This window comes from Etheostoma spectabile, chromosome 4, assembly GCF_008692095.1.
Source record: "Etheostoma spectabile isolate EspeVRDwgs_2016 chromosome 4, UIUC_Espe_1.0, whole genome shotgun sequence".
NCBI classification, from domain to species: domain Eukaryota; kingdom Metazoa; phylum Chordata; class Actinopteri; order Perciformes; family Percidae; genus Etheostoma; species Etheostoma spectabile.
In genome coordinates, this window is record NC_045736.1 from 27743229 (window position 1) to 27769748 (window position 26520).

General features: G+C 39.8%; 1 protein-coding gene across 1 annotated transcript; it reads right to left on the minus strand.

The window, feature by feature from the left end:
• Positions 1 to 12660: 12660 nt before the first annotated feature.
• lrrn1 (leucine rich repeat neuronal 1) lies at positions 12661 to 26286 on the minus strand. Its single transcript, XM_032512624.1, has 2 exons — positions 25910 to 26286; positions 12661 to 15852 (listed from the first exon to the last, which is right to left on the minus strand). The coding sequence occupies exon 2, from the start codon at positions 15684 to 15686 to the stop codon at positions 13533 to 13535; it is 2154 nt and encodes a 717-aa protein (XP_032368515.1). The 5' UTR covers positions 15687 to 15852; positions 25910 to 26286; the 3' UTR covers positions 12661 to 13532.
• Positions 26287 to 26520: the final 234 nt, after the last annotated feature.

A 26520-nucleotide genomic window follows, 5' to 3' on the forward strand; every position in this document is an offset into this window, starting at 1 on the left:
GGCTAGCTCCCTCCAGTGGCGCATTTGTATTATTACATCACTTTCTGTAATAATAAACCGTGTGTGGCTTGACCATAGACTGCATATTGACTGTCTATGGGCTTGACCCTCTGGCCATGTAGGCCATACTCAAGATAAAAGTGGGCAGCTGCATTTTATTAAGGACAAATACAGTACAGGCACAACATGAGATAATTGTTTAATCGAAACTACTCTGAGGGTGGAACTAGAGAGCATTAGAAACGATAAATCGGTTGTTAGAGTGCCACCTATTTATTCTGTTTAATTCAAAGTCTATCCCATTTGTTCAACAATGCTCTTCTGACTTTGCTCAATGGCAGTAGTGTATTTTTAAAACAAAAAACAAAAAAGTAGTGTATTATTCAGACAGCTGTAGTAATCATATGGCCTGCAGATGGCAGGACTACATAGGCAAAATAGTATGTTCACATGAATCCACAACTGAACATCTGCATAGTTAGCAAGTGAAATGAGGATAATTAGATGATTGAACATTAGAAGGAATAGATTAAAACATGTGCCAAACACTCATTCAAAATCATGAATTCTTTAATGATTATGCACTCTATTATACTCTTTATCATCTGCTCCCTTTCTTAAGATAGAGTACATTTAATTCCAAAGAGCATGTTCTTACCACCCACATGAGCAAACAAAACCATGTGCCTGTGGGAACCTGTGGGTTCCTGGCAGCCCGGACAAACAGACCACATAGGTGGTTAGGTCAGAGAGAAGATCTAATAATTCAAGGACTTTTATCACTGAAGTTCAATTACACAATTCAGCTGTGTTTGTTAGCTCTGGTGTCTACTGTCAGATGATTTCAGACTATTGCACATTTAATGTTTTGCCCATGACTCCAGAGTGTAAAGTAAATAGTCATTTTTTTTTGGAAAGTTGTTCTTTTTTTCAGTAGACAGAAAGTTATTTGAGTGTCCATGCCTGACCTTTCTATGGTTTTGCAATTTTGCCATGTGTATTTTATATGCACGATGCACACAAGTGACCGAGGATTTTCCATAGAGAATCAGCCTACATGTTTATCCTTGGGTTAGTGCTGTCAGTTAGTCCTGCATCTAGGTTTTTACAGATTACATACTCAATCAGAAACTGACATGTTGGAGGCTTCATGATTCAACTCTTGTGTTCTCAGATCTCTTAAGATGAATTAGCTAATACATGACTTGCAATTGTGCATCTACACATGTGTAGTGTGTTAGCATCCTATATTATAATTCATCCTGAAGAGGAAAGAACATTTGTGTAATTTAATGGCAATCCATCCAATACTTGTCGAGATATTTCATTCAAACCACAGATGTCAACCTCATGTTGGTTCTAAAGGAAAGTCAGGGACTCATCAAAGTCTTTGGGATTCATCCTCTGGGAACCATGACTGCATAAACAAAATAATTTTCTAATCCATCATAGATGCTGAGATTTTTCACAGGAAGTAAAAACCCTAACTCTTGGCCAGTTGATGGTGCTGCAGGAAAAGTCAGGGAATTAACTACTAGGGTTTATCCAAGTGGGACCATGAATGTGTGTGTACACAATATCATGGCCATCCATACAGTGGTTGTTGAGACCAAAGTGGTAGACAGACTGACTGATGCCGATATTGCCATCCAAAGAGTTCTAAAAAATGTTTAAAAAAAACGTTTCAAGGATTCAAGGTTTTTATCAACAATGGATATGATTATTCATCTAATTTCAAACTTTGTGAAAGCAAAATGTTAAAGGGGAACTATGCAGGTTTTTTAAACTTAATTTGCCTTCATAGTCATTGGAATGGTTATATGACTTTTTTTCGAGTTGAAGGGTGGTCGTCTCGCTCCCCCCTTAGCGCCTGTGAGCTGAAAAACCACCTCTGCAATATTCTGCTGACGAGTTGCCGGAGGTCTCGGAATGCAACGAATTGCTTTACGGCACTGCACACATGCTTATTATGCTTATTATTATTATTATGCACATGCTTCTTATATACAGAAACTGGCTAACAAGATAGTGATGGAGTTCTTTCAGTTTTTCACACTATCGTTATGGCTGAGCCATTCCAAAGCTGTGGGGGGAGATCTATAGAGAAACCTGCGAGCAAAAAGCAAGAAAACAGCAAAGAAAAGTCCAAAACTGCATAGCGCCCCTTTAAAATAAAAACAATTTATTTGAAATTGGGCTAGGGGCATGATACCTTTCCTCCCACATATTCTTGTGTTCTTTCATGTCTTTGGGCCTTAATTAAGGCCTGAATACTAATTCTGATGACTGCATTTTTAAGGATTTAATGAAAATGTAATCGTAAGTTAAAGTGTAATTTGCTACATGTACCACATATATCTTAGAGCAGCAATATACTGCTTTTTCCATTGTTCAGTCTAAAGATTGGTGTGATTTTTGACACACACACACACACACACACACACACACACACACACACACACACACACACACACACACACACACACACACACACACACATGCAGGTGCAATTCAGGAGCAGAACTTTAATAGGTTGGACTACCATTGGTTGAGGAGTTAATGAACCAAAAGCATGAAAGAGCATGCTCTCTGGGGAGATTATCAACAACAGTCCAGCACTCCCTCTGCTACTGTGCTGATTGACTTGCCCTCAAATTGGCTGCGATGTTTCTCCTAGCTTGTGAGGAGAGCTGCGCTGTGGCCTAGTGGATACACTCTTGTCTGATCTGACAGTGGAGAACAAAAGAAATTTCAAAGGTTTCCCTCATCTGCCTTTGTCAGCCTGAGTAGGCATGATTATAATTACCCCAGTTTTATCTGGCTACTCCACTAAGTTCAACAAAGGCAGTGAAACAAACAGGAAGACAGACATGCAGAGATTAGTCACAGAGATGATTGGAAAACTAAGGGATTGTATTTTTAAATCAAGGTGAAAAACACAAGAAAGATTCAAGTACACAAACAAAGAAACTAACGTTACTACATTCAAACTTTTGACTGAAAGCAGGATTCGCAGGAAGATGACTTCAGCCTGCAGCAGTCACCCTACAGGACTCCGTGTTGGCTTCCTCTGCTGCCAGGCAACTGCAGTGACAGTGCGATTTACTCACATGACAAGATTTTGCATAGCAATTAAGTGAGGACTCAAGGGGGTTTATCAGCCTACTGAGGCAAGCAACATATTTAGGTATTCACTCCAAGTTTAAAGAATGAATGAAGTTTGATATAAATTTACAAATAGACTGGTGTTTATCAAGACTGTTGCCACCAAACAACATCTGTATTCCTTCAGAAAAAGCTTTTGCTTTTCTACCAATGCTGTCCGAGGAGACAACACACAGCAATCCTGGGAAAAACCGGAGCTACGCCACAGCACGAACAACAGGACTTGTTTGTGTTTTACTACCACGGCAAAGTAATGATTAGTAGTTTGTACTTTTCTTTAATGTGTTTGGTTTGAAAAGAAATCCCTGTATTAAAATCATATGCCAACAAGAATCTATGTGATTATGTCTACAGTGGAAAAGAGTTATGCAAGAAACATGAAATTGACAACATCCTCAAACCTTTATCAGAAAGTGGCAGACATAAAGTTAAACCAATGTTGAAGTAGCAGTAACTTTCTACAGGAAATGTTAATTTGACGCTATAGGAATGTGGCAGCCCATCATGTTCTGTCGAATCTGTAATTTAAACCATACAAATGTAATCAGTAATTTGTCAGGTTAACACCACAGAAAGCAACATGGAATGTGTAAAATGGTAAACCTGTTTATTGTTAAGATAATATTTTGGCCTTCATTTCATAGGAAGACAGGAAACGAGGGGGGGTGACATTCAGCAGGGAGGGCTGAGGCTTAGTACATGGGGCGCAGGCTCAACCAGGTGAGCTAGCAGGGCGCCCCAGTAAAGTTATTTATAAAAAAAGTTAGTTATAAAGTTATTAGAGTATGCAGCATGATCAAATCAAATGACTAGCACAAAATGGCAAACAAGATTCAACGAGGTCCAGCACAGCAGTGCATAATATCCTGCGATCAATGCACAGCTTTCACAAATGAAGTCAACCAGCCATGTCTTGAGGTTCAATCCAATCAAAACCCTTTGTTTCCACTTAGCCAGCTATGGGTCAGTGTCTGTATTTGAAATGATAGCGTGACACATGAAGACTTTCTAGACAGGACCCGTTGTACTGTGGAAAGACAAAAGAGTCTCTCACCTCAGACAATCATATTGCTTTTAGCTTTGTTTAAAAGATGTGTTTGCTATGTCAAACTCAACATGGACCCGACATTAAATCAGTGTTAAACAGCATTCTTATTTAAAACTTGCTGGTGAGTTCAGGTCCAGTGTGGCAGTAGGACAACCTGTCAGCCACTGATTATGAACAGCACAAGATACTCCTGGATCCCTGAGGTACACTGGCACAGGTTTCACATTACCTGTAACTGTCGGCAGTGGTACCAGGAAACAGTGTGTGCGCTCACTGTTCACTGCTCGTTTTCAGCCAATCATCAGTAATGACTATGCAACTAAACTGTTTCCATATTTCGCTGGGCTGTCACTACGTTCTGCGCCCAACACAAACAGGCATGGAATGGGCTGTCTATAAGAAGTCCATTTGCGCCAATCACAATGGAGAATTAATACAATACACACACAGCAATGAACACCATTTAATGTGGTGTCATTATCATGGAAAATGGTTTTGTACAATGGAAGGCAACTTGTTTTTGTTCCTTGCATACAAATGTAACCTAGTTAATATGATCCTTTTCGCAAATATTTACTTTCGGCTGGGGCAAGAAATAGTTGGTAGTCAGAAAGAAGATGCTGTTATAATGAAGACAGCCACAGTCTCTAATTTAGCTGTGTAGTTTCACTGTTCTTTATACTTCTTAAATCCACATTTAAGATATTTGTCTTTGAATATAAACTGAATGGTTGCATGCTCCTCTTCAAGCAAACCAAACAAGAGTCTAAAGTCATGCTGGGTCTGAGGCTGTCCTTAAGCACACTGATACTTAGAAAAGTTTAGGTTTCCACAAAATGGTTAGTGCGCCCCGATTACGCGTGTGGGGCAGCGGCTTATACACTGTCCCATGACAGCAGCCTAAAATCTGCTTTTTTATCTACGCTTATATGTTTAACTGTTTTTAACTGTTCTTTAATGTTTAATTTCTTGTTCTACACTGTAACTTTTATTTTAATCTTTTTATGTATTGCCCTTTGAATTGCCCGGTTGCTGACATGTGCTATACAAATAAAGCTGCCTTGCCTTTGAACAAAATGCTCATATTGAAATGAAATGTTGAGTTAATGATGGTGTTAGATGTAGAGGAACTCCATTAATGTTATCACAATTCATCCTGAGGGGGATATAAATGTCTAAACCCAATGTCACTAGTAATCCATTTAACAGGGATACAATTAGGATACAATACAATTCACAAAATAATAATAGGATAAAATACAAGAACAAATATTTAAAATATGTACAAGTTGGGAATATACTGAGACATCTCACTCAAAGCCACATGTGTCACCTTCATGGTATTGCCATAGAAAAGGTCTGGGCATAACCAAAGTCATTAGGATTCATCTGGGCACGATTAATATTTGTACAGTTGTTTACGCCATTCCTTCCATTAGACGTTGATACATTTTGCTGGGTAAGTGAAAACCTTGACCAGCTGGTGGCACTAGAGAAAAAACTCATTGGCTCACCAAAGTCATGAGGATTCACACATTTGTGTCAAATGTAAGTTCAATCAGTCCAATAGATGTTGAGAAACTTCAGACCAAAATGATGGACTAACCAACTAAGAGATCAACATTGTCATCCCTAGGGCCTAACTGCCAAAATGGCAAATATATGCTGAGTTAAATCATGACCTTTTGTCTCAGCTCCTGAGAACATGATACTCATGTTCTTGTGTTGTAGGACACAAGATCATATCATAAAGGTTACACACTGTCTATCAGTGAGAACGCTCACTGGCTCTCTTGCTCTAATGTAAACGAACAGCTTCATAAAGGCAAGACCAATTTGGATTTTGTTAGTCAGCAGATGGTCAACCTTTTCTGACCTCACTTCTAATGTCACCCTTGTGCTGAAGGGAAAGTCAGACGCAGCAGAAGGTCAGGCCAAAATATGTTGGAAATATTGCTATACAAGGCTAAAATCTGCTGGCTGTCATTTGTTGTAACACTAATGCAAAACATGCAAACAAAGCACATGCATGTGCATGGCTACTTACTGTTTGCACCAACACACACACACACACACGCACAGGAGAACATTTTGTACTATTTTGATGACAAGGAAATCAATTGAGTAATTAAGTAAGGCCACCTCTGATTATATTGTCTCATTATTGTTTCACTTTCATGACAGTCAAAGCAGCGCGTTGGCTGTAAAACCAGTGAAATAAGAATGTGTGTGCTATTAAAATAGTCTTTTGTTTATTCTGTAGGCTTTTATATTCTGTTTCTGAAATTAGACTATTTTTACCCATGGATTGTGACTTTCATAACTAGGGAGCATTGTACACGCCTGTTTAAATAGAATAAAGACAGCCGTGACAGAAGGAGCAATGTCTGAGAGGATGGAAACGAGAAACCAAGCCTCTTTGTCAGCAGTGAGACTTACCACACATTCATACTTACAGTATGCTGCAGGCAAGAAGTGAAGCTGTTTAATTGGGCCCTGGGAGAATACAGCAGAACAATCCGGCCAACAGTTCATTATGCATTTAACAGATGATTAACATTACCAAAATTCTTTGTTTCCACACTTCCATTGTGATTTTTCCCACAGTACGCCTCCATGATTACTGTAAAATAGCATAAAAGCAATAATCTCATCACAGTACAATTGAGATACTCAAAAAAAACAAGTGAAACTAAATTTCGCCCCTTGTGATTGTATTTCACACTACGCTACACTTCCACACAACACTACTAAAAAATAAACAATGTCAGCTTCAAGTCTGGATCAGATTCTCCAGGCTGTAGTAAGATGGCCCGCCACTCATAAATGAGAGATTTCCTGTTTAGGTGATACTGGTGGAACTCACCTCATTGGCCCGTGACCATTCCTGAAACAGGCTACCTGCATTGCGATAGAAAAACTAACGTAAGATGATGAAGGCACACTCTGCACATAGCTTTGCATACTGTAGATTGGTGTTTACAGGAACGGGTTTCCATGCCTTTAAACTGTGCCAGGAAAATACAACTCCCAGAAACAGCAAACATTTTGTCATCTAGCAGGTGGTAACACAATGGTTGGCACCAATGCTGAAAACCCATGTAAACATAATTCATCAAGACCCAGAGTCTACAGCCTCTGTACCAGCATTTTGAGAGCTTTGGCTTAAAGCTTTAGAGCGTAACTTTTTGATATTAATGAACGTCCGTTACAGTCAAGGCATTGCCAATGAGTTGATACAAAGCTAATTAAGACTGTCAGCTCCACACAACTCTGTCTATTTCTCAGTATGGCTATGTTCAGAAGATTGTGTCGTCTGGCAACTTTTGCGCACAGAAGCTTGAGTGAAGATAATTACTAATTAAGACAATTAGTATTAGTATAATTAGAAGATAATTATTAAGTAAGAGTCCATCATGTTTTTCCAATCCTCCGAGTCCTCCTTTGCTACTAGCAGCTGCGTGGAGGAGGGGTGGGGGCTGTGCGTGAACACTAAGGCTTGAATCCTACGGACGCGCCAATTACATTACATAGAATTCCTCATTGGGTTGACAGAAACTAAGCACCGTAGCTCTTATAATGAAAAAAAAAGGTTAATTATTTAGCACTAGACTTTTAGTTTTGTGAGTATTGGACAAATTACATTTTTTATCTGCACTTACTGTAATGGAAAGCAAGTTGAAAAGTCAGGGGATCCCCCAAAATCTTTGGGATACGTTGTGACTTTAAACGTGTAATGGCAATACAATCAATAGCTGTTGAGATATTTTAGTCAGGATTAAAGTGGTGGACTGACCATCAAACCGACGATGTCATAGAGCCACCGTGTGTTTTTCCAAAGCTGACGTTTTTTCCACACACAAATTAAAATAAAAGTACCACAAAATTGCAGGAGTTCAGGCAAAACAAATTGCTTCAACTTTACCACCTGCACAGCAGCATTCATGAACTACTTGTGGGTAACATGCTTTGCGTGTACTTAGATTTACCTTTGTAAGTGTGAGATTTGGGGAAAAACAAGAGAACAGCCTCACAGGTGCTGTCTCTGCAGGGCAGCCAGTTTGCTCTCAGTAAGAGGTGTGAAGTCACACCCACACTCTCAAAATAACCGAGGCAGTGTGTTTATGCGCCTACACCCAACAACAAGCCATGATGACTTTGGTTACGCATGGCTCCTCATTCAGTCTTGGATAATCAATCTATGTGAGATGACCTTCTGTTGAACCCTGTTGACGATCATCACTATCACATGGTCCCAATACAGGTAGCAAGGAGCCAGGGCCCTCTGAGCCATCACAAGCTGAGTGCTGTGTGGATTGCCAAAGGCAGTGAAATGCTGTCGGCTTTTCTCACTTCAGTTTCATGTACTTAGCTGCCTATGACTGCACTCAGCTTTGGAGGAGGCTCTTGTATTTTATTTAAAATAGAATTATGATTTCAACTTCACAGGGTAAACTGGAATTGCTGAAGAAAGACATAAACAACAATGTTTTCTGCACAGTAACTGAACCTTTGCAGGAACATTTGGTTAAAATATTTATATTTAAACAAAAAGAGAACAGAATAGCATAATTTCAGTTAAAAGTCTGTCCACGCCATATACTTGAAATCTCCCCAATGCCAAGAGAAGAAAGAGTTGTCACATCATCACTTTACCTTCCACCCTGTCCCACCGGAGGGTGATCTTGCCTGAGAGAAAAAGCAACTGTCAGTTAGGAAAAGGAAACTGTCCCAAGCTTTGCGGTCAAAAGTGACCATGTGTGGGGTGAAAGTGGTGATGCATGTCGTTGGTGGAATCAGAAGAGGATGTTTAAAATGGTAATAAACATTTCATATTCCCTCTCCAGTGAGTGGGAGGAGTCATGTCAAGGGGCTATTTGTGTACCACCTACAGTAGCTGGTAGTAAATGCGATATTAGGATTTAATTGTACAAGCTTATCCCAGCCTGTGTGGCTGCTACCCATTAGAAGCTATTTGTTTCATGGAGCAGAGATCTTCAACAGGGGGACCAGGACCCCTAGGGGATCCTCAGAGTCATTGCAGGGGGGGCTCCAAATTATTGTTAATTCAAAAAAGTAAATAAATGGAAAAGTCTAAATATAATATCAAATGTAAATCCCCACTGCATACTGAGTCACTGAGGTAGCAATCTACAAATACAGTTCACCCTAAAGATTTACTGTGCCACATCTATGTTGAACATTTAGACATGATTTATAAAATTTGTGTTCTATACAAAAATGTATGTACAGTTTCAAGGTCTTAGGCCGCCCTACAAGTATTTGTAGGCCCAGATTAATATGAATCTTCACTTTATAGAATATGTTTTAGGGGGTACCTGCTCCATCTCTTTCAGTTCAGGGGTCCTTGGTTTAAAATACGTTAAAGATGCCTGAGTGATGTCAAAGTTGACAGGCTTATGAACATACTCTTTGACTGTGACTCTAACAACATTAGGGACTGGTAAAGATAATATTTTGAATAGCTGTGGATATAGGGAAATTCAGCTTACATGTTTGTGAATATTTTGCAAGTGACAATTTCAACACACAAGATCAGAATTTTGTTCTACAAGTGCTCACATAAAGCCTACTAGCTCTTGCATTGTGCATCAAATTTGCCTTCTTTTTCCCTAGGATTTGTTTATATACTTCTTTCATACACATTATACATTTGTTGCAAACATTTCTTTAGTTACAAATAACTCACAGGACACTTGGCTATTTCACATGCATTATACTTTATTTAGTTGACCATACAGAAGTATCTTTTAAGGATTTTACTTTTGGATTGTTATTCTGTTTGTAGAACTATTGTTTCTGAGCTTGCCGGTGTTGGATCCCACACCCGGGAGGGATCCAGGAAGTCTGCGTGCGGGCTTAAAGGGGTGGTGCTTGGAGCAGGAGCAGCTTTACAGGGGAGGTGGTCTAATTGGACACTACCACTGCTTGTTATGTCCATGGGGGGTAGCTTTATTCTCTCCTTAGATATTTTGGGGTTTAGATTTATATTGGAGTGTTTTTGATGAGTTAAGGTTAAGTAAAAGTACAGTTTTTAGGTAGGTTTTTCTGTTAATTGTAGTTTATGTAGTAGTGTCATTGTTAGTCTCCCCCTGTGTATCAAAATCGGTCTGATCAGCCAATATTTAAGTCCCCTTTTTTTCTTTTGTAGTAGGTCAGTTGTATTTTTGAATCTCTTTTGTTTAGACCTTTAGTTACTGTCTGTTTATTTGACCTCTTTAACGGGCCCAAAACCCTTATCTTCATTTTGTTGTAATGCTTTTTTTGGACATAAAAACCCTTACTTTTGAACATCACTTGTGACTCCTCTTGCTTAACTGCTTGGTCCCTCACAATCCTACAAACAAGACCTTTATGATGGATGAAAAAGAGGCATGAAGCCCAGCTGAGGAGCACTCTGTGCCATTCTACCTCACCTTCAGCTTTTCTTGCTCCACACCTTTTAAAGCGGACATGATGTTTTAGTGGTTTCCCACCTGCTGGGGTGTCGACCTTGTCAGTGGTATTTCAGGCTCTGGGGACTTCTCTCACTTGGCTGCCATGCACCCGCGGGTTGATGGAAGCAGGGGTTGTCATGGAAACAGCCTACTGGAATGGGACACAGCGCAGGCTCTAGGACACAATTTGAAAAGCTTTCATTGATGGCTGTCCCAATGAGCGTATTTCCGGTCTGCCCGCCACCCGCTGAGACGGTTTCAAGGCTCGTCCGTTCTGTACCAATAAAAGGATTGCAGCGGATGTTTCACAGTTACAGTTTGTATGTGCAGGTTTAACAAATGCCAGACTACTGCTTCACCCTCCTCTGTCTATCATTCTCAGCATAGGACCCAGGTCTCCCTAAAGGGTCCATGACATTCACTGACATTTTTCTTGCAGCCTCTCCTGACATCTCTCTGCACAAAGAAAACCAATAGACATGAGACAGTCTTTAAATCAATTATTCATCAGCATTTCTTGATGCACACAAAGCCAAGTCAGTTATTGACAACAGTGTGACATCAAGAGTCCAGGGACTTTATCCGGTGTATATGATGTGTATTAGTAACACTTTATTTAAACACCATAATTAGCATTTATAAGCAATTTATAAGTAACTTTTTATAAAGAATTATATATTTTATAGCACATAATGTAGCTCAGATATTAAGAATGTTTGTTTATAATTTGTCAATACATTTTTGGGTTTTGGTCATAGATTTGGTGTTCATTAATGTGTAGGCCTATGTGACAAAAAAGGTCCGCCTTCTCAATTTCTTCCAGATCTTCCTCTCATGGTCTTCATCAGCATTTGGAGTTTGTTCAGTTATCATGAGAATGAAGAAGTGTTTACATAAATACTTAATAAATACTAAATTCTTTATTAACAAAAAAGATATGATAAATAGGGTGCCATATTATAGGTGTGAAATTGTATTATAGTGAATTGTTTATACACTTGTTATGGATGCTTCACATGAAAGAATGAGCATAATGAGCATGTTGTCAGGGGAGACTAACCAGAGATTGTTTGATTCCAGCACAAAGCCCAGACCTGTCAGTCAACATCTGGGCTCCCACTGGAGATCCACTTTCCTAGGCAGTGAGCCACAGAGATTTGGATTTGTATTGTAGTGGACTCTACATATTTCTTTCTTATAGATACTGCAGGGACAACAGATGACTATTTCATGTCATTTTACTGAACAATATTAAGAAAAGCTACCTATAATGTTATATCAAATGAAAATCCAACATGACACAATGACAAATTTGCAGTCCGAGACTAAATTCCATTCCACAAACATTACAAAATGTGGAAAAAATTAAACATTTGGTTGATTATAGCACTGCTGCAATAATGCTACACTCTGTACTTGCTGCAACTCTCCATTATCCACAATCACCATCTCCTTCAATCTTGTCTCAGCTGCATAATACTCCCCATAGTACTCTCTAAATCTTTGGAGACACAGAGGTAGTCTGGAATAAAAAAGAAACAGGGAACAAAACATGCAGAAACCAAATCCAGTGTCTTGGTTTTGAGTAACAAATGTCGTTGTTTTTGAAATTACTGTAGGTACTCCAAGGCATATTGTGCTGTAATTATATTGTACCGGGACTAGAATCTAATTATTATTTTCTAATAATTGCTTTGCAGTGCGGGTGTTGAGGCAAACACACTGCAATCTGCAGCTTCCATTCTCTCTCTCTCTCTCTCTCTCAACACTGATGTTGTAACCAGACACCTAGAGCTACGCTCATCACACTGAAATTAATCAAATTAAATGAGATGATGTTTTTTTTTTCCCCTGCAACAACAATTTAAGCTTTTCAACCTTTACTTTCAACCTCTACATTTCTGTTTCTCCGAAGCATATTTATTTAATGTACAGTATATATAATTAACTATATGTACTGTCTTCTAAAAATGACACTTGGTGTTAAAATCATGGTTTAAAAAATATGAGGAAAGAAGATTTTATTTAACTTGCTCCTCAATAAACAACATGTTTGTGTGTGTAAACCACAACAAAATCAGTGATTGTAGACATATTCTAGCAAAAATAAGAAAAGAAATATTTAAATTTAAAAAGCCTTACATCTATTTACCTAGTTCATAACATTCATTTTTCTATTGCTGGTTTACAGTAAGTGCTCTGCAAACTGAAAGTCTAAATCAAACATACTTATTATGTTATAATTAGTTAATGTACAAAAAGTAATTTAAGTCATAGCTGATACAACATTACAGAGGAATTGCTAACAATATTTAATAGACAGTATATCAAGTCTAAACAAACTTTGTCAGCTTATATTTGTGTTGATAGACAAATTAGTATATTTATACTGTATATCTATATATATATATGTTTCAGTGCACAACAGTCAACAGTGAAACTGTTTTACAAGAGAAAGAAAGATGGCAGTCTTTAACAGTACTGCCACAGTAACATGTCAAAAACAGGTTGGAATTCAGCTTTTCCTTTGCTTGTGTACTGAATCTGTGACAATGCTCATGCTGTGTTCATTAAAACAAGTACTAAAAATAAAGCACAGTGACTACTAAATCCAGGAAGCTAAACAAAGCTGCCATATTGTGTGTCAAAATGGGCGAAAAGGTAAAAAGGCAATATGCTAAACTAAAAGATCAGAAAATCTTGGTTCGTCATTTGCTTTAAAGAGCAAGTCTGAGAAAACTAAGAAAACAAACAGGAAACATGAAAGCAAAAAAGTACTTAGTTCTCTTACACAAAGAAGCAAGTATTTATATTTGTGCTCCTGAAAGAAACATGTCTCTATATCTCCCACTGGAAAGTTCTCACCACATGTAATAGCTGCGTGTGGTGTCCACCTGACTGGGTTTGGTCTCGGATGAGCCCTCTTTCTCCTTTTCACTGTCTGCTTCCCACAAGTTGATAAGAGGAGGGTACAACTCGTTTAGCGGTATTGATGAGGTTTTCTGCATGTACTTTTTCAGAGAATGGTGATAGTTTTTCCTCTTCCATCTCTTAGCAATATACACTCCTAAAGAGGCCAGACTGATGATTGCAAACATCGTTCCCATGACTGCTGCAAGAGCAGTGTTGGTCCCTTGGTCAGATATTTCCACAGCGAAGGTTGCTTGCTTCGTCGTCACATTCACGCACGACTTCTGTGTTTGTTGGTGGATGTTGGAGACGCTGAGGCACACCTCGTACTCAGTTGCTGGTTGTAAATGCGTAAGGTTGTACTCATGGACATCAACAGGTACCCTGGCTGTGTAAGTAATATGTGGGTTGTCTATTTTCATGGTGGCAGATGACCACTTGAGGTTAGAGGTCATTACATTGGAGTTTATTTTCCAGGAGACCAGGATAGAGTGAGATTCTGTTTGTTTGACGTAGATCTTCATTAGCTGAGTGCTGTCTAACAGAGTGCCATTCACCCGAACAGCTGTCACTCTTGTGTCAGCTCCCTCTGAATTTTGAGCCACACAAGTGTATCTGCCAGAGTCTTCTACTTGGATATGGGAAATTCTCAATGTCCCTTCACTGCTAAGGCTGTACTTCTCAGATATGGTGTCCATCATTACCTTGTTCCCCATTGGTGTCACCCAGTAGATTTCAGGCTCAGGCTGGGACATGGCTCTGCAGTCCAAGTCCAAGGTCATTCCAATGTCAAGGTTGAGGTGGCTTGGGAAAGTATCATGGGAAATCAGAGGCAGGCACTGGTTTGCTAAATTATTCTGTAGCACCTCCCGCACTTGCAAACCCCTTACTTCTGTTGGCATGGCACAAAACATGGATGGAGGTTCCATGAAACGGACACTGGTTTTGTTGGAGCTCATCCACTGTATGACACAGTCACAACGCAGAGGATTGCTGTGGATGCTGATCTCACGCAAGTTGGGCAGAGAGTCCACTGTGGATTGATACAGGGCATTCAGGGCATTGTTGTTCAGCATTAGACTCTCCAAGGCTGGGACATCACGAAAGGCCTGACGGTTAATGTAAGAGAACTTGGGGTTGTTTGTAGCCTCCAGCTTTGTGAGCTCAGGAAGATTGTCCAGAGCGTACTGGTCAATAGAAACCAGCTCTCCCATGTTGTTTATACCCAGCTCCTTCAGTCTCAGCATGTTCTTAAAATCTCCTGCCTGAATCTTGTGCACCGGGTTTTTGTTCAAATCCAAGAACTTTAGGTTAGGCAGTTTCTGAAAGGCTCTTTGAGGAACTTGGACCAACTTATTGTCATAGAAAGAGAGGCTCTCAAGATTGTCAAGTCCCACAAAGGCATTTCCAGGGATGTCTGTCAGATCCATCCCAGCCAAAACCAGGCTTCGAAGGTTGCCCAATGGCTTGAAATTAAAGTCCATTATTCCAACAACAGGGTTTTCCCCAATCATGAGGATCTCTAGGTTGGGCGTAGATTCAAACCACTGGCTGTTGATGGTCTTGAGCTTGTTGGAGTTTAGGTGAAGCCTGAGCAGGTCGTGGAGACCAGAGAAGGCATTGGCAGAGATGGTGTTGATCTGATTGTGGTTGATGTAGAGCTCCTGCAGGTTGCTAAGGTCCTGCAGACAGTAATCTGGCATTTCTGTGATCTGATTCTCCTCCAGATGAAGTGTGGTGAGCTGGGACATATTGGTAAGGCCAACATCTCGAATGCTACTGAAGTTGTTCTGGGACAAGTCTAGCTCAGTCAGGTTGAAGAGTTGCTCCAGCTCGTCATCGGTCTTGGCAATGTAGTTGCTCTGTAGGAGGAGAACCTGAGTGTCACTGGAGAGGTTTCCCGGGATGCGTGTTAAGCGAAGGTCATTGCAGTCCACAGTGATGGCTTCTCTGTAGGTGGACTGAGGGGTAAACCATGGCCGGATCTCGCATACACACAGCTGAGGGCACTCATTGCTCTGGACGAAGGATAGTCCTATTAATACCAGCATCAGGCCAGCATATACCTGGCCTAGAGGTAAGCCGTCTAACCTCCGTCTAGCCATGTTGGTGTAGAACAGGAGGAGGGGCAGATGATTTGGGAAGAGAGTGTGTTACAGTCATCAACCAAACTTTCCGCTGATTACTGTAGGTCTTCTAGTCCAGTGAAATGGTCAGGAGTTGAAGCAGAGGTTAGAATTTTGCATCAAGATCTTGGAGTCCCAGAGTAATCTGGAAAAGAAAAACACAAAATCTATGTCATTCTACAGACAATCGTTTCAACCCCCAAGTTTAAAAGGTATCTAATGCATAATCACCAATTATTGGATAGATTGACACCACATTTTGTACAGACGTTCATTAGAGGGTAAAATCCTCATGACTTTAAGGGATCTCACTACTTTTTTTCTTGTGAGCTTGAGATTGTGGTTCAATTTGCGGTTTTGAATGAAATACGGTATCTCAGGCACAGAGCAACTAGCATGACTGCAGACTAGTCTTTTTGTAACGGTTATTGGATTATCACATCATTTTACATTTTCTTGAAAAGGAAGCAATTACTTAAGACAGCAGACTGACTTAGAACAACAACTGCTGCCCCACTATCCTTGTGAAACCGAGTTATGTGCAACATCAACAGTTTTGAGAAAATGCAAGTTCAGCTCATTACAATGCCTGCACAAAACACTGCTCTGAAGTACTTGGAAACAGATCAAATTCCATTGAGGGCTTTCATCTATCCAACAGGCCCATAAGGACTCGATCATTAGTTTCTCCGAACATCATCAAACACTATGAGATATTAGTATGTGCCATGCCTCAAAGAAAGCAAAAAAAGATGCACTTCTTAATTTTTAATGCAACGTCTTCTGCATTCTGAATTTAGGGCAAACATGAAGAAAAAAAAAGTTTTCAGCAGACCTAAGATTTTTTCTGGGATGATTAGGTACAAAAGGAAAATTGTAAACTTTGAGGAGTATTCTTTAACTCTACGACTACAGGAGAGGGTTGTTTGGGAGACTCTGATCTAGCTTCATTGCTTGGTCCAGCAAATGTGAGCTCCAGTGAGGTACAATGAGCATCTGCTCGCCCATAGGGCAGTAACACTTACTCCAATGACTTGGAAGATAAAGCATTACTTCTGGCAATCAATAGACAGCCTCCACTCAATACCAGTGCTACATTTTCAAGCGCTTAATACATGGGCATTACTGCATATCATGTTTTATGTAGGGATGCAAATGTCAGACCATCACTTTGGTTCAGACTTAAATATCTATTGAATAGATTGCCATGACGTACTGTCAAGACATCCATGGCTGTTTCCTGCATTTAACTAACAACTCTTGATATATTTGGGATAAGTTTACTATTATACTATTGTTTTCTCTGCACTCCCATGCTTTGAGATTATTGTGTTTTTGACAGGGTTTTAATTGTGTACTTGAATTGTTGATTGTTTTGAGACGTTTATCACCCTGGGTGGGTTGGATAGCTAACCACACCTGCCATCATAGTACCTATATATAGGTATGCATATGTATGTAGTGACCATTTTTAAACATTTTGATCTGATGAAAGTCTGACTTGGATTTAAACATAAATTTGCAGTTTGGAGTAAGTTTGCAGCTATTACTCTCTACAATGATGAAGCCTCCTGGCTTGTCCTGTAATGCCACATTTTGTGGTTTTGAGAAAAAAGTCTCAACAACCCCTTGATGGATGTCATTCAATTTGCTACAGATATTCATATTTACCTCAATTGTTAAAGCTTTGTCAATTAATAATTTGTTTATGTTTAATGCTTGTTTGCTAATGTTGGCATGCTAACATGCTAAACTAGGATGGTGAACATGGTAACCATACCTGCTGAACATGTTAGCATTGTCAGTGAGATTAGAATTTATCTTAAAGCACCACTGTGACAAACACCTTGATATTTAGGTCACTCTTAGTCTTGTGATGATGATTTGGATTAAACCATGCCTTTTATATATTTTTATCTCATTTACATTAAATATGTGTTTCAGTCACTCAATAATTCCGTTCACATGCAAATACTGTATATTTTCTATGCAACAGTTTTATCCTTCACCATTGTTTATTAACAGGATTAGGTTGTTAGCACGTCTTTAACGAGCCTGTGCAGTGTCCTATAGCAACAGAGATCCCAATACTTAGTTAGATCTATTTACCAAAGGTGGCACCCCATCCAGTGCAGAGCCATTTAGCAGCACCACAGTACCACAGCCTTCTCCACCACACAGCCTTATAGACAACCCCAGCTTAAGAAGACAGCACTTAAGAGGCTTTCAAACAAGAGAGCTGACTAATTCATCTGAATGCAAACTGCCTGGCAACAGCACCAGGGAAACAAGAACACATCTCTTCCCTTTGGGACAGGGCGGAGCACGAGAGAAACAGAGATACTACAGTATCTTGTCTTTAAGATAAAGCAATGTATATTATGACGATTGCTGCGCCAGTCAGGATTAGTGGAAGGAGATACTGAAGAGGAGATTGAGGCAGTGGAATAGATTCAAACCCAGAGGAGAGAAACAGGTAATTTAGCACTTTAATTAAAAGCAATGTATCAGTGGAATCTGAGACACATACTGCATAGAGAAGGAGTGTTAATTAATTGGTAATCTTTGAAAATAATTGTAATTTTTTGTCAATGACTAAATATTCTGTCCAATAAAAATATAATATAAAATAATTTCATTTTGTCACAGCATTGAAATATGTAAACAAACAGCAGAAAAAAAACAGAAAAATGGGGAAATTTGGAAAGTAAATACTTGACAATTTACATCAAAATACTACAAAATAATTTATTTGCAAAGAACAACAACTGTGAATAAATGCAATTGTGCACCTTTGACTTATTCTTAAATTATTAGTATCAGATTATCAAATTATTAATATTGATACTATTATTATCAAATTAGTGTTGGAGAAGCAGAAGCAAAAAGTAAGATATCAAAAACTGGATCCAGGTATATAAATGCATAGTTTTTTGCTCTCACATTATTCCTCATCCACAGTATTATCCACAAATGGGGTTAATCTTAGATTCTCCCCATTCAACAAATGCTAACAGCTTTATCTGTGTTCCAATGTAAGATTAAAAAGTTTCTCAACACAAAAAATGTGACACACTTATCAAAGTGAAAAGTAGGTTAGCTGAAAAAAAATGCTGTTGTGATATAACTATGAGCACTTAAAAGACTGAAAAAAATCTGTGTCAACATCCTGTTGGTTTTAAACAACAACTTAAAACTGTCTAGTGCATCCTGACACTGGCTTCACAGGTCCATTGTGATCAGAGTCCCAGAGCCACAGGAAATCTTTGTACACACAGCAGGTGGAAGAACACTCAACACAACACCAAAGGCAGGAAGACAGGAAACGGAAAAACCCAGAGGTTGTAACCACGGCCACCTTTGAACTTGTGAATGGGATACTTGAAAGACAATATCAACAGCTTCAGACATAAACTGCTTTGTTGCATGGGGTGTTACTGTAGTACAGCTTTCATTGATCAAAGACACAGGACTCACAAGTGGGACAGGTGTTTTAACACTAACCCAACAGAAATGGATCAGTAATCTGATTATGTAAATGAATCATCTTTTACACAAGGTGACCTGGTTATTTTCTATTATATACTTTTCAGCCATCATTTTCATTTTAATTTATTGTATTCCCTCACCCCTACCTAAAAACAAAACAGGACGTCACACATATGGGCCATTTGGTGATACTCCCATATTTCCGGATCGACTGATCTAGTCTGAATGAACACTAATTTAATGGGTTACCTCCAAATCAGGAAACTTTGCATGGTATTGTCATGGTTCCTAGCTGGTACTGCCTCCAGATGACCTGGAGACGGCTGACTGATGCCCTAGGTATCAGATGGAGTCCCCTAATCTACATTACAAACATTGCGTTAAGGCCTGCTTAGGGAGCTTAAGCATGACTGGAGATAACCAGCTCGGTTATACCTCTTATTTCTGTCTCATCTCTTTGCACGTCACCTGTACACAGCCCGTGAGCACGTTGGCTGACAATCATAATCCAACATGCAAAACACAGTGGGCTGTGTAACAAAGCTGATTGTCGACGCAAAGAATTTGTTGATGGTTTTTAGTTCACAAACTACTCAAGTTACTCAAGGAACCGTTTCAGCACTAGCAACGGCCGAGAACAGTGTCCCAGGTCCAAACTTTAAGTTACAAGCAAAGTTCACTGGAAAGACCAGCGTTCACGTTGAAGACCTCTGCCACGGATTAGGCCAGAGGCTGTGGTCTGCTGCAGGTGCAGGCTGCCAAAGTGGAGAAAGAGCTCTTCTTTGAGCTTCTTTCTTTGTTGTTTGATTAATTATCCATGTTCTGAGTCTGTTCAGTGAGGCCTTGCAGGGGTAAGCCCTGGCCATTTTTCACATTGTTGGATCTTTCAACAGTAAAGTATCAATGGTTAAAGTTAATATGATCATATACAGACACCTGACATCCATTAAAATGCTCACTTTAACTGCATGACATGAAAGTAGATCCCTGTCATGTCAGTAGAGAAACTGTCAGTGATCTAACTTATTAATTGGCATCCTAATATAAGTTCAAACATGTCACTTCCGAGAGACCTAAAAATATCCAAACAGCTCTGTAGGTGGTACACTAAAAAACATTTTCTCATTACTTGACAAACACTACTGTAGTTGAGCCAGATTTTACCAATAAAGTTGTAATGAACTGACGAGCCAACGTATGTAGGATAATGACAGTTACCACACTCTTACAGGTTAGCCAAGTTCTCAGAATCTCGTTCAGAATGAGAGGGATTGAACATGTTTGAACATTTTTCTTCCGAACTGTAGAAAAGATGTCCGTGATGTTTACTGATGAGAGTAAAGTAATAATTTTCATCCGTGTATCAAACTTTAAATAATCCAGGTTGATGACGACGAGTGACGGAAGATGTGAAAGCCCTTTCTTAGAAAAAGTCTGCCTCTGACCCACTCTGACTGATTAAGCCCAAGGCTCAGTTTTCAAATTTCTGAAAATGTCAGTCTGGGGACACTCAAGCTCATCTAGAAATCAAGAAAATCCTTCCTTGAATGCGAGGACAATTGAGAGTGACATGAGAAAATGAAAATGTGATTTCAACTGGATAACAAGAGTCTTGCATTAGGGTTCTCTTAGGAGACACACACATATAACCCCACTGGTCCAGGTTTGCTTTCGAGCTTTACTTCACTAAAATAATCTGCACACACAAAAAAAGATAAAAACAGAAAAGAGGGGGGAAAAAATTAGACATGGTGCAAGTGAGATGAACAAACCCCAGGGAGCCTATGAACACATCTTGTCAGTAACTGAATAAAAAAAAAGGTGACAAAACCGCTCCTGATTTGGATGACAGAACCTGAGTTACAAGGAGACTCAACAAGGGATAATAGTATATAGAACGGACTGGTGCTGTCACAGGAAGACAAAGGAAGAGAAAAAACATACAATGTACAAAGTGAAAACTCAAATGTCCTTTTTTTGTCTACCGTCTCATCTTCCACGCCAGAATAAATAGAGATAAACACACGTTTTTCAGCCTATTGGGAAACATGTGTCCAAGCAACAGACACATCAACAGTTACACCTCCCTAAGAGACTATATAGTCATGTAAACCACATCATAGGATGATGAGGGTTTCAGGACTTCAATGTGCCCAAAATGGGTTTTTGTGATCCATTTGCTCATGCTCACATCCACCTCTGAAGCTCTCTTCTTCCCCTCTCTCTAAGAATTTAATATACCACCTTGGATTGTGCAATAAATTGATTATTTTTTCATCATTGCAATATACACATCGCAGAAGGTTCACAATATTGCAATAGAGACTCTGATCTTTAGTTGAAAGGAAATATCAGCAGAAAACTGCACATTGAAATGTGACTGTTGTGCTTTTTTGAAATGTAACTGTAGTGCTTTTTATAATCAATTCAATGTTCAACGTGTTCAATAGAAGAAAGTTGGAAATTATTTCCTTTTATTTGTTTTAAATTTAACAAGCAATTTGTTATATTTTAGCAGAATATTGAAAGCAGCACAGATTTAGAACTGAGTACACGGTTTAGTCATTCAGTTATCACGATATTCAACAACATTATTGCTTATGGCATATTTTTCTCATATTGTACAGCCCTAATAAGACCCTCCATTTCCTAGCAGGAGTCTCAAATAAGCAGGAGTTTTTTTTTTTAAACAATGCTTGTAGCAGACGGTTCCTGTAGAACTGTGTTCGCCCATCCAGAGCACAATAGAGAGGAAACAATGGCCCATACGTGTGTACAGTACAACTGTCTGGATTGCTTCCCCTTGACATACACAACAAATGTGTGAAGCAACACACGTCGTGACAAATATCATGACCATTTAAAGAGTGTGTGTGATTTTGCCTGTGTACATGCTGGCGGGTTTCACATTAGACAATTCACATTAGGTCTCCCCTGGTTGGAGACAACTCCGTCATCAGCAACACTCGTGGTATTGATTTTACAGTTGCTTGATTGCTGCATCTTTCAAACTGGTTCACCTTCAACCAGGAAGAGTAAGTGTCAAGGGACACTTGAGTGGAAATCCTCAGCCTCTCTCTGACCTATACAACAATGTCTTGGTGGAACAACTGCTGGTGAGGTATTATGGTAAGAGCAAGCTGCAGTGTAAATGTATCTGAACAAAAGTGGAAGCTGCTATCACTCCAAAATCTTAAAAACAGGGGGTTTTAAAGCCCAAACTAACATTTAATTTATTCGTCATCAAGTTCATCATTAGGCTGTTAGGTTTGAATAGAGAGATCCATAAAATGAGTTTCTCTACCCGAAAAAAGGTTAACTGAGCAAGATTAAAGGGTAGGGCAGCATTTTTTTAAAGCGTTTTAAGCACTGGATAGTGCTGTCAGTTAAAAGTGTTATTAACAGCGTTAACGCAAATCCAATTTAACGGCGTCAATTATTTTACCGCAAGATTAACGTTCTTTTAACTCTAACTTATTCACATGCTGTTGCATCAACTAGTAACATCAGAAAAACTACAACACCACACCGGATCTAACTAGACCGGAAACAAAACAACGGGCCCGCAACACACACTTGTTTGGGCTTGCGAGCCGGCCATAGAGTGGTAACGTTACGTTTTGAGTGGATGGGGAGCGCGAGACGCTGAAATGGATGCCAATAAAATTCTGAATGGAACGTTTACTTTTTAAAAGTTGCCAAATGGTTCCATTGATAAGACCAAAGTGACCTGTGTGTTTTGTCGTTGCTATCATCGCAGCACGTCCAGTCTGAAATACCAGTCGATGGCCAAGCACATAGCTGATGCCAATTCTCTCCCCCCCCCCTTTGTCAAAGTATTTTTTCCAGAGAGTGTTACATTGTGTGAGAGATTATTTGCTTAAGTGTGAATGACTGCTCCAAGTGTGAATGCTATGTGTGAAATTAAATAATACAGTATAGTATGCTATATGCCAATGTTGTTTTCAATAAAAAAACAAAAAACAATTGCAAGTTGATCCACTTTTCCATGTTCATAAGAGCATTTACATGAGAAAGAAATAATGGGACAAAAAGAAATCAAGGGACATTAAGAATAGATCAAAATGTGAGATTAATTGTGATTAATTGCGAGTTCACTATGCTATTCATGCGATCATATTTATATTTTAATCATTTGACAGCACTAGTTGTGATCTTGAATTAAATGATTACAATGTTTGGGGGTTGAATCACCAACAACTACCAACTATCTGACCTAAAGCCACCTCCTCTTGCTTTCCATAAATGCAGCCTCCATCCCACCTGTAGGTTTGCCAATCTGCCTTATACAATTGTTGGTAAGGCTGCACGATATGAGGAAAATATGCGACATGCGATAAGGTTGTTGAATATCGCGATGACAACATTTCTTGCAATAAATAAACAGATATTAAAGTGTGCTTCGTTCTGCATTTCTGTAACTTTCAGTATTCTGCTAAAATACAACAAATTGATTGTTGAATTTAAAGCAAATGAAAATTTCCAACCTTATTTTATTGAACAAATTTAACAGGGAATTGAATATAAAAGTCTCAACTGAAAAAGAATGCCAGTTTCTTTTTAAATTGTAAATTTCTACTGATATTTTCTTTCAACTAACACAAAATTTCTCTGAGTATCTATCGCAATATGTCGCAGCCTTTTGCGATGTGTATATTGCGACAGCTAATACTTCAATAAGGATTAAAAAATATATATATATTGTGCAGCCCTACTTGTTTGCCTTTCAAGTTTAAACTAGCCACATACCTGTAGCCTAAGCTCATAAAACTATCCTGCTGATCTTATAGTATTATTAATGTGATGGTCACCATTGCTTTTATGCATATTAATGTTGTGTTTGTGAGGCTAAAGTCCTTAAGGGTTAGAGGCAAGCAGCTGGGCCTGATCCAGTCTTTTCTGCCAGGCACGTGACCTGACTGGGTGAAAAGGACCACAAAGGGCCACCCACAAGGGGCTCCTGTTGTCCAACCACACACACCTCGGTTCCACAGAGCCAAGGGGCAGCACAGTTGTGTCTCCGGTCTCTGAATGTCTGTCTCTGACACTTCAACACATGCACACGTCCATGCCATGAAAAAAGTCATAACTGTTGGACTTGCTACAGAACACACATTGATGCCATGGAGAGTAGGGTGAGCTGAACTGTGTCTGTTGCCTCTGAGGCCTGTATAGTCCACAGACAACAAAGGGTTAATGCCTCAGCCCTTCTTATAGGAATAAGCTCAATAACCCACCCACCCCCTCCTCATCATGCCTTATACTCCTGGGACCTAAATGTTGGTGAGGGGGACAAGCCTTCTACCCCTTCCCATGAGCCCTGCTGTCTCCAAACAACCCCCCCCCACACACACACACACACACCCACACCTGCCTGAAACACAAACGCCCTATTGTCACACTATCGACATAATCAAGTTTGAAAGAACATCTTACATCTTAAGTGCGTGCCCATGCAGCATGGTGTGAGTGTGTATGTGTGTGTGTGTGTGCGTTTTGTCCATGTGAGTGAGGATGCCCTATTCAGGGGAGGGAAAAAAAATCAATCAGGTGATCCTGTTCATTCAATTTTAAGGAATGATATAGTCTTTTGCTCGCTTGGAAAAACGGCAGTGCAGCACCAACCAAGACAAAGTTTGCAAAAATGAAACAGCTTTTGTTCCAATGTGACATGTCCAGGATAGACAACAGCAGTTTGGCTCAAAACCTCAAAAAAAAAAAGTCTTTATACGCAAATAAAATGAGCAACTGCTCACAAGGAGACTGAGCGGTTTACTTTAGTTGCTTATAGTCTTGCAAAGTCTTTTATTTGCCCCAGAGGTCCACAGAGAATAGAGGGCTAACAGCAGTTTGCTGTTAAAAGAGGTCATTGATAGAGTCATATGAGCAGAAACTGAGCAGGATAAGTAAATCCCGCACATTAAAAAAACAAATCCCTTTATCATCCTTAACCTACCTCCAGTTTGTCCCTCTGCCTAAAGTTAAATGATGATCGTCAGCAGTCTCCATCACAAAAGCGCAACAGCTGCAGCGACAAAAGCAGCGTTGGTGAACCACAATGGACCCCCTGCCAATGCAACCCCATTCTCACCACAGCATCTTTTACAGAGGGCCTTAATTGTCTGTCTCAAGACTCAGCGGACTTATTGCTTAGAACGAGGAATCGAGACATCTGCCGACATACTTTAACATTAATATGCAAATCACATGTAGGCTACACAACGTTAGGCTCCTGCTGGCGCGGCAAGTACCGCAACGAGATCAAAGTTAGTTTTCTGTGCTATCATTTGACGCATTGTAAGGGGTTGACACATTTTGATCAATTACGCCGTAAGGTCCAATGTTCTAACGTGTATTCTCAACTGATTTCAATCCTGAAGTAAAAACCAGACCGCAATTATATTTAAAGAAAAAGGATCATGCCCTTGAGTGTGTCTGCATCCTAGATAAAGTCAATGCATCGCCCTTGCACGGAAACGTGTTTGTGAATTAAAACATATTCACAAAGTGTGCACGGTTTTATACATAAACACAACAATTGTCCACGACTAAAACGTTTTGATTGAGGGTTTAGATGATACGTGGCTGCCAACCGCATCACTAAACACATTTGGTTTCCCCACAAAATGCAGCTTGTAAAGAAACAGACTACAGCAGTGGAAACCCTGCTTTTCTTTCCTGAGGAGTCTCACCTTGTTGGCATCCCAGTCCGGTATGTTTTCCAGCGCACGGGTCCTTTATCCAGACACACGCGTCAATACACAACAATAAATAAGATCAATGTTATAATGCCAGGTGAACGGTCTTATCAGATAGCGTAAGAACGCATATTCCTGTATCCTAAGGGGTACAGCGGGCGGATGTTTACAACGATTTGTCGCTTGTGTATCCGATCAGTCACAGGGAGCCTCGGAAAGAAGCATGGTGCGGTCTTCACAGAGATCTCCAACCTGCTGCCTACAACCCACCACCGTCCGGGTTGTCGCCCTGATATTCCTCCGCTGTGCCGTCGCCTGCTCCTCCTACGGATGGAGAAGGAATATTATTTTAAAAAAAAAACACAAACACCTGGCGCTGTCCAGACCAGTCAGCTGATTCCCTAGCAGGCTATTGGCCGAGAGCGCCTGCCTGTCACTGGCGGAAAGCAAAGCAGAGCACCATCTGCTCGGGTCTTGTTGTGATGAGAACAAAGGCAGGAGAGGGGGCGGGGCATGGGCGAGGTGGGGGGGGGGGGGGGGGGGGTATTACATGGCATTAATGCTGAAAACAAGCCTCCTCCTCTATACACAATCCTTGATGATGA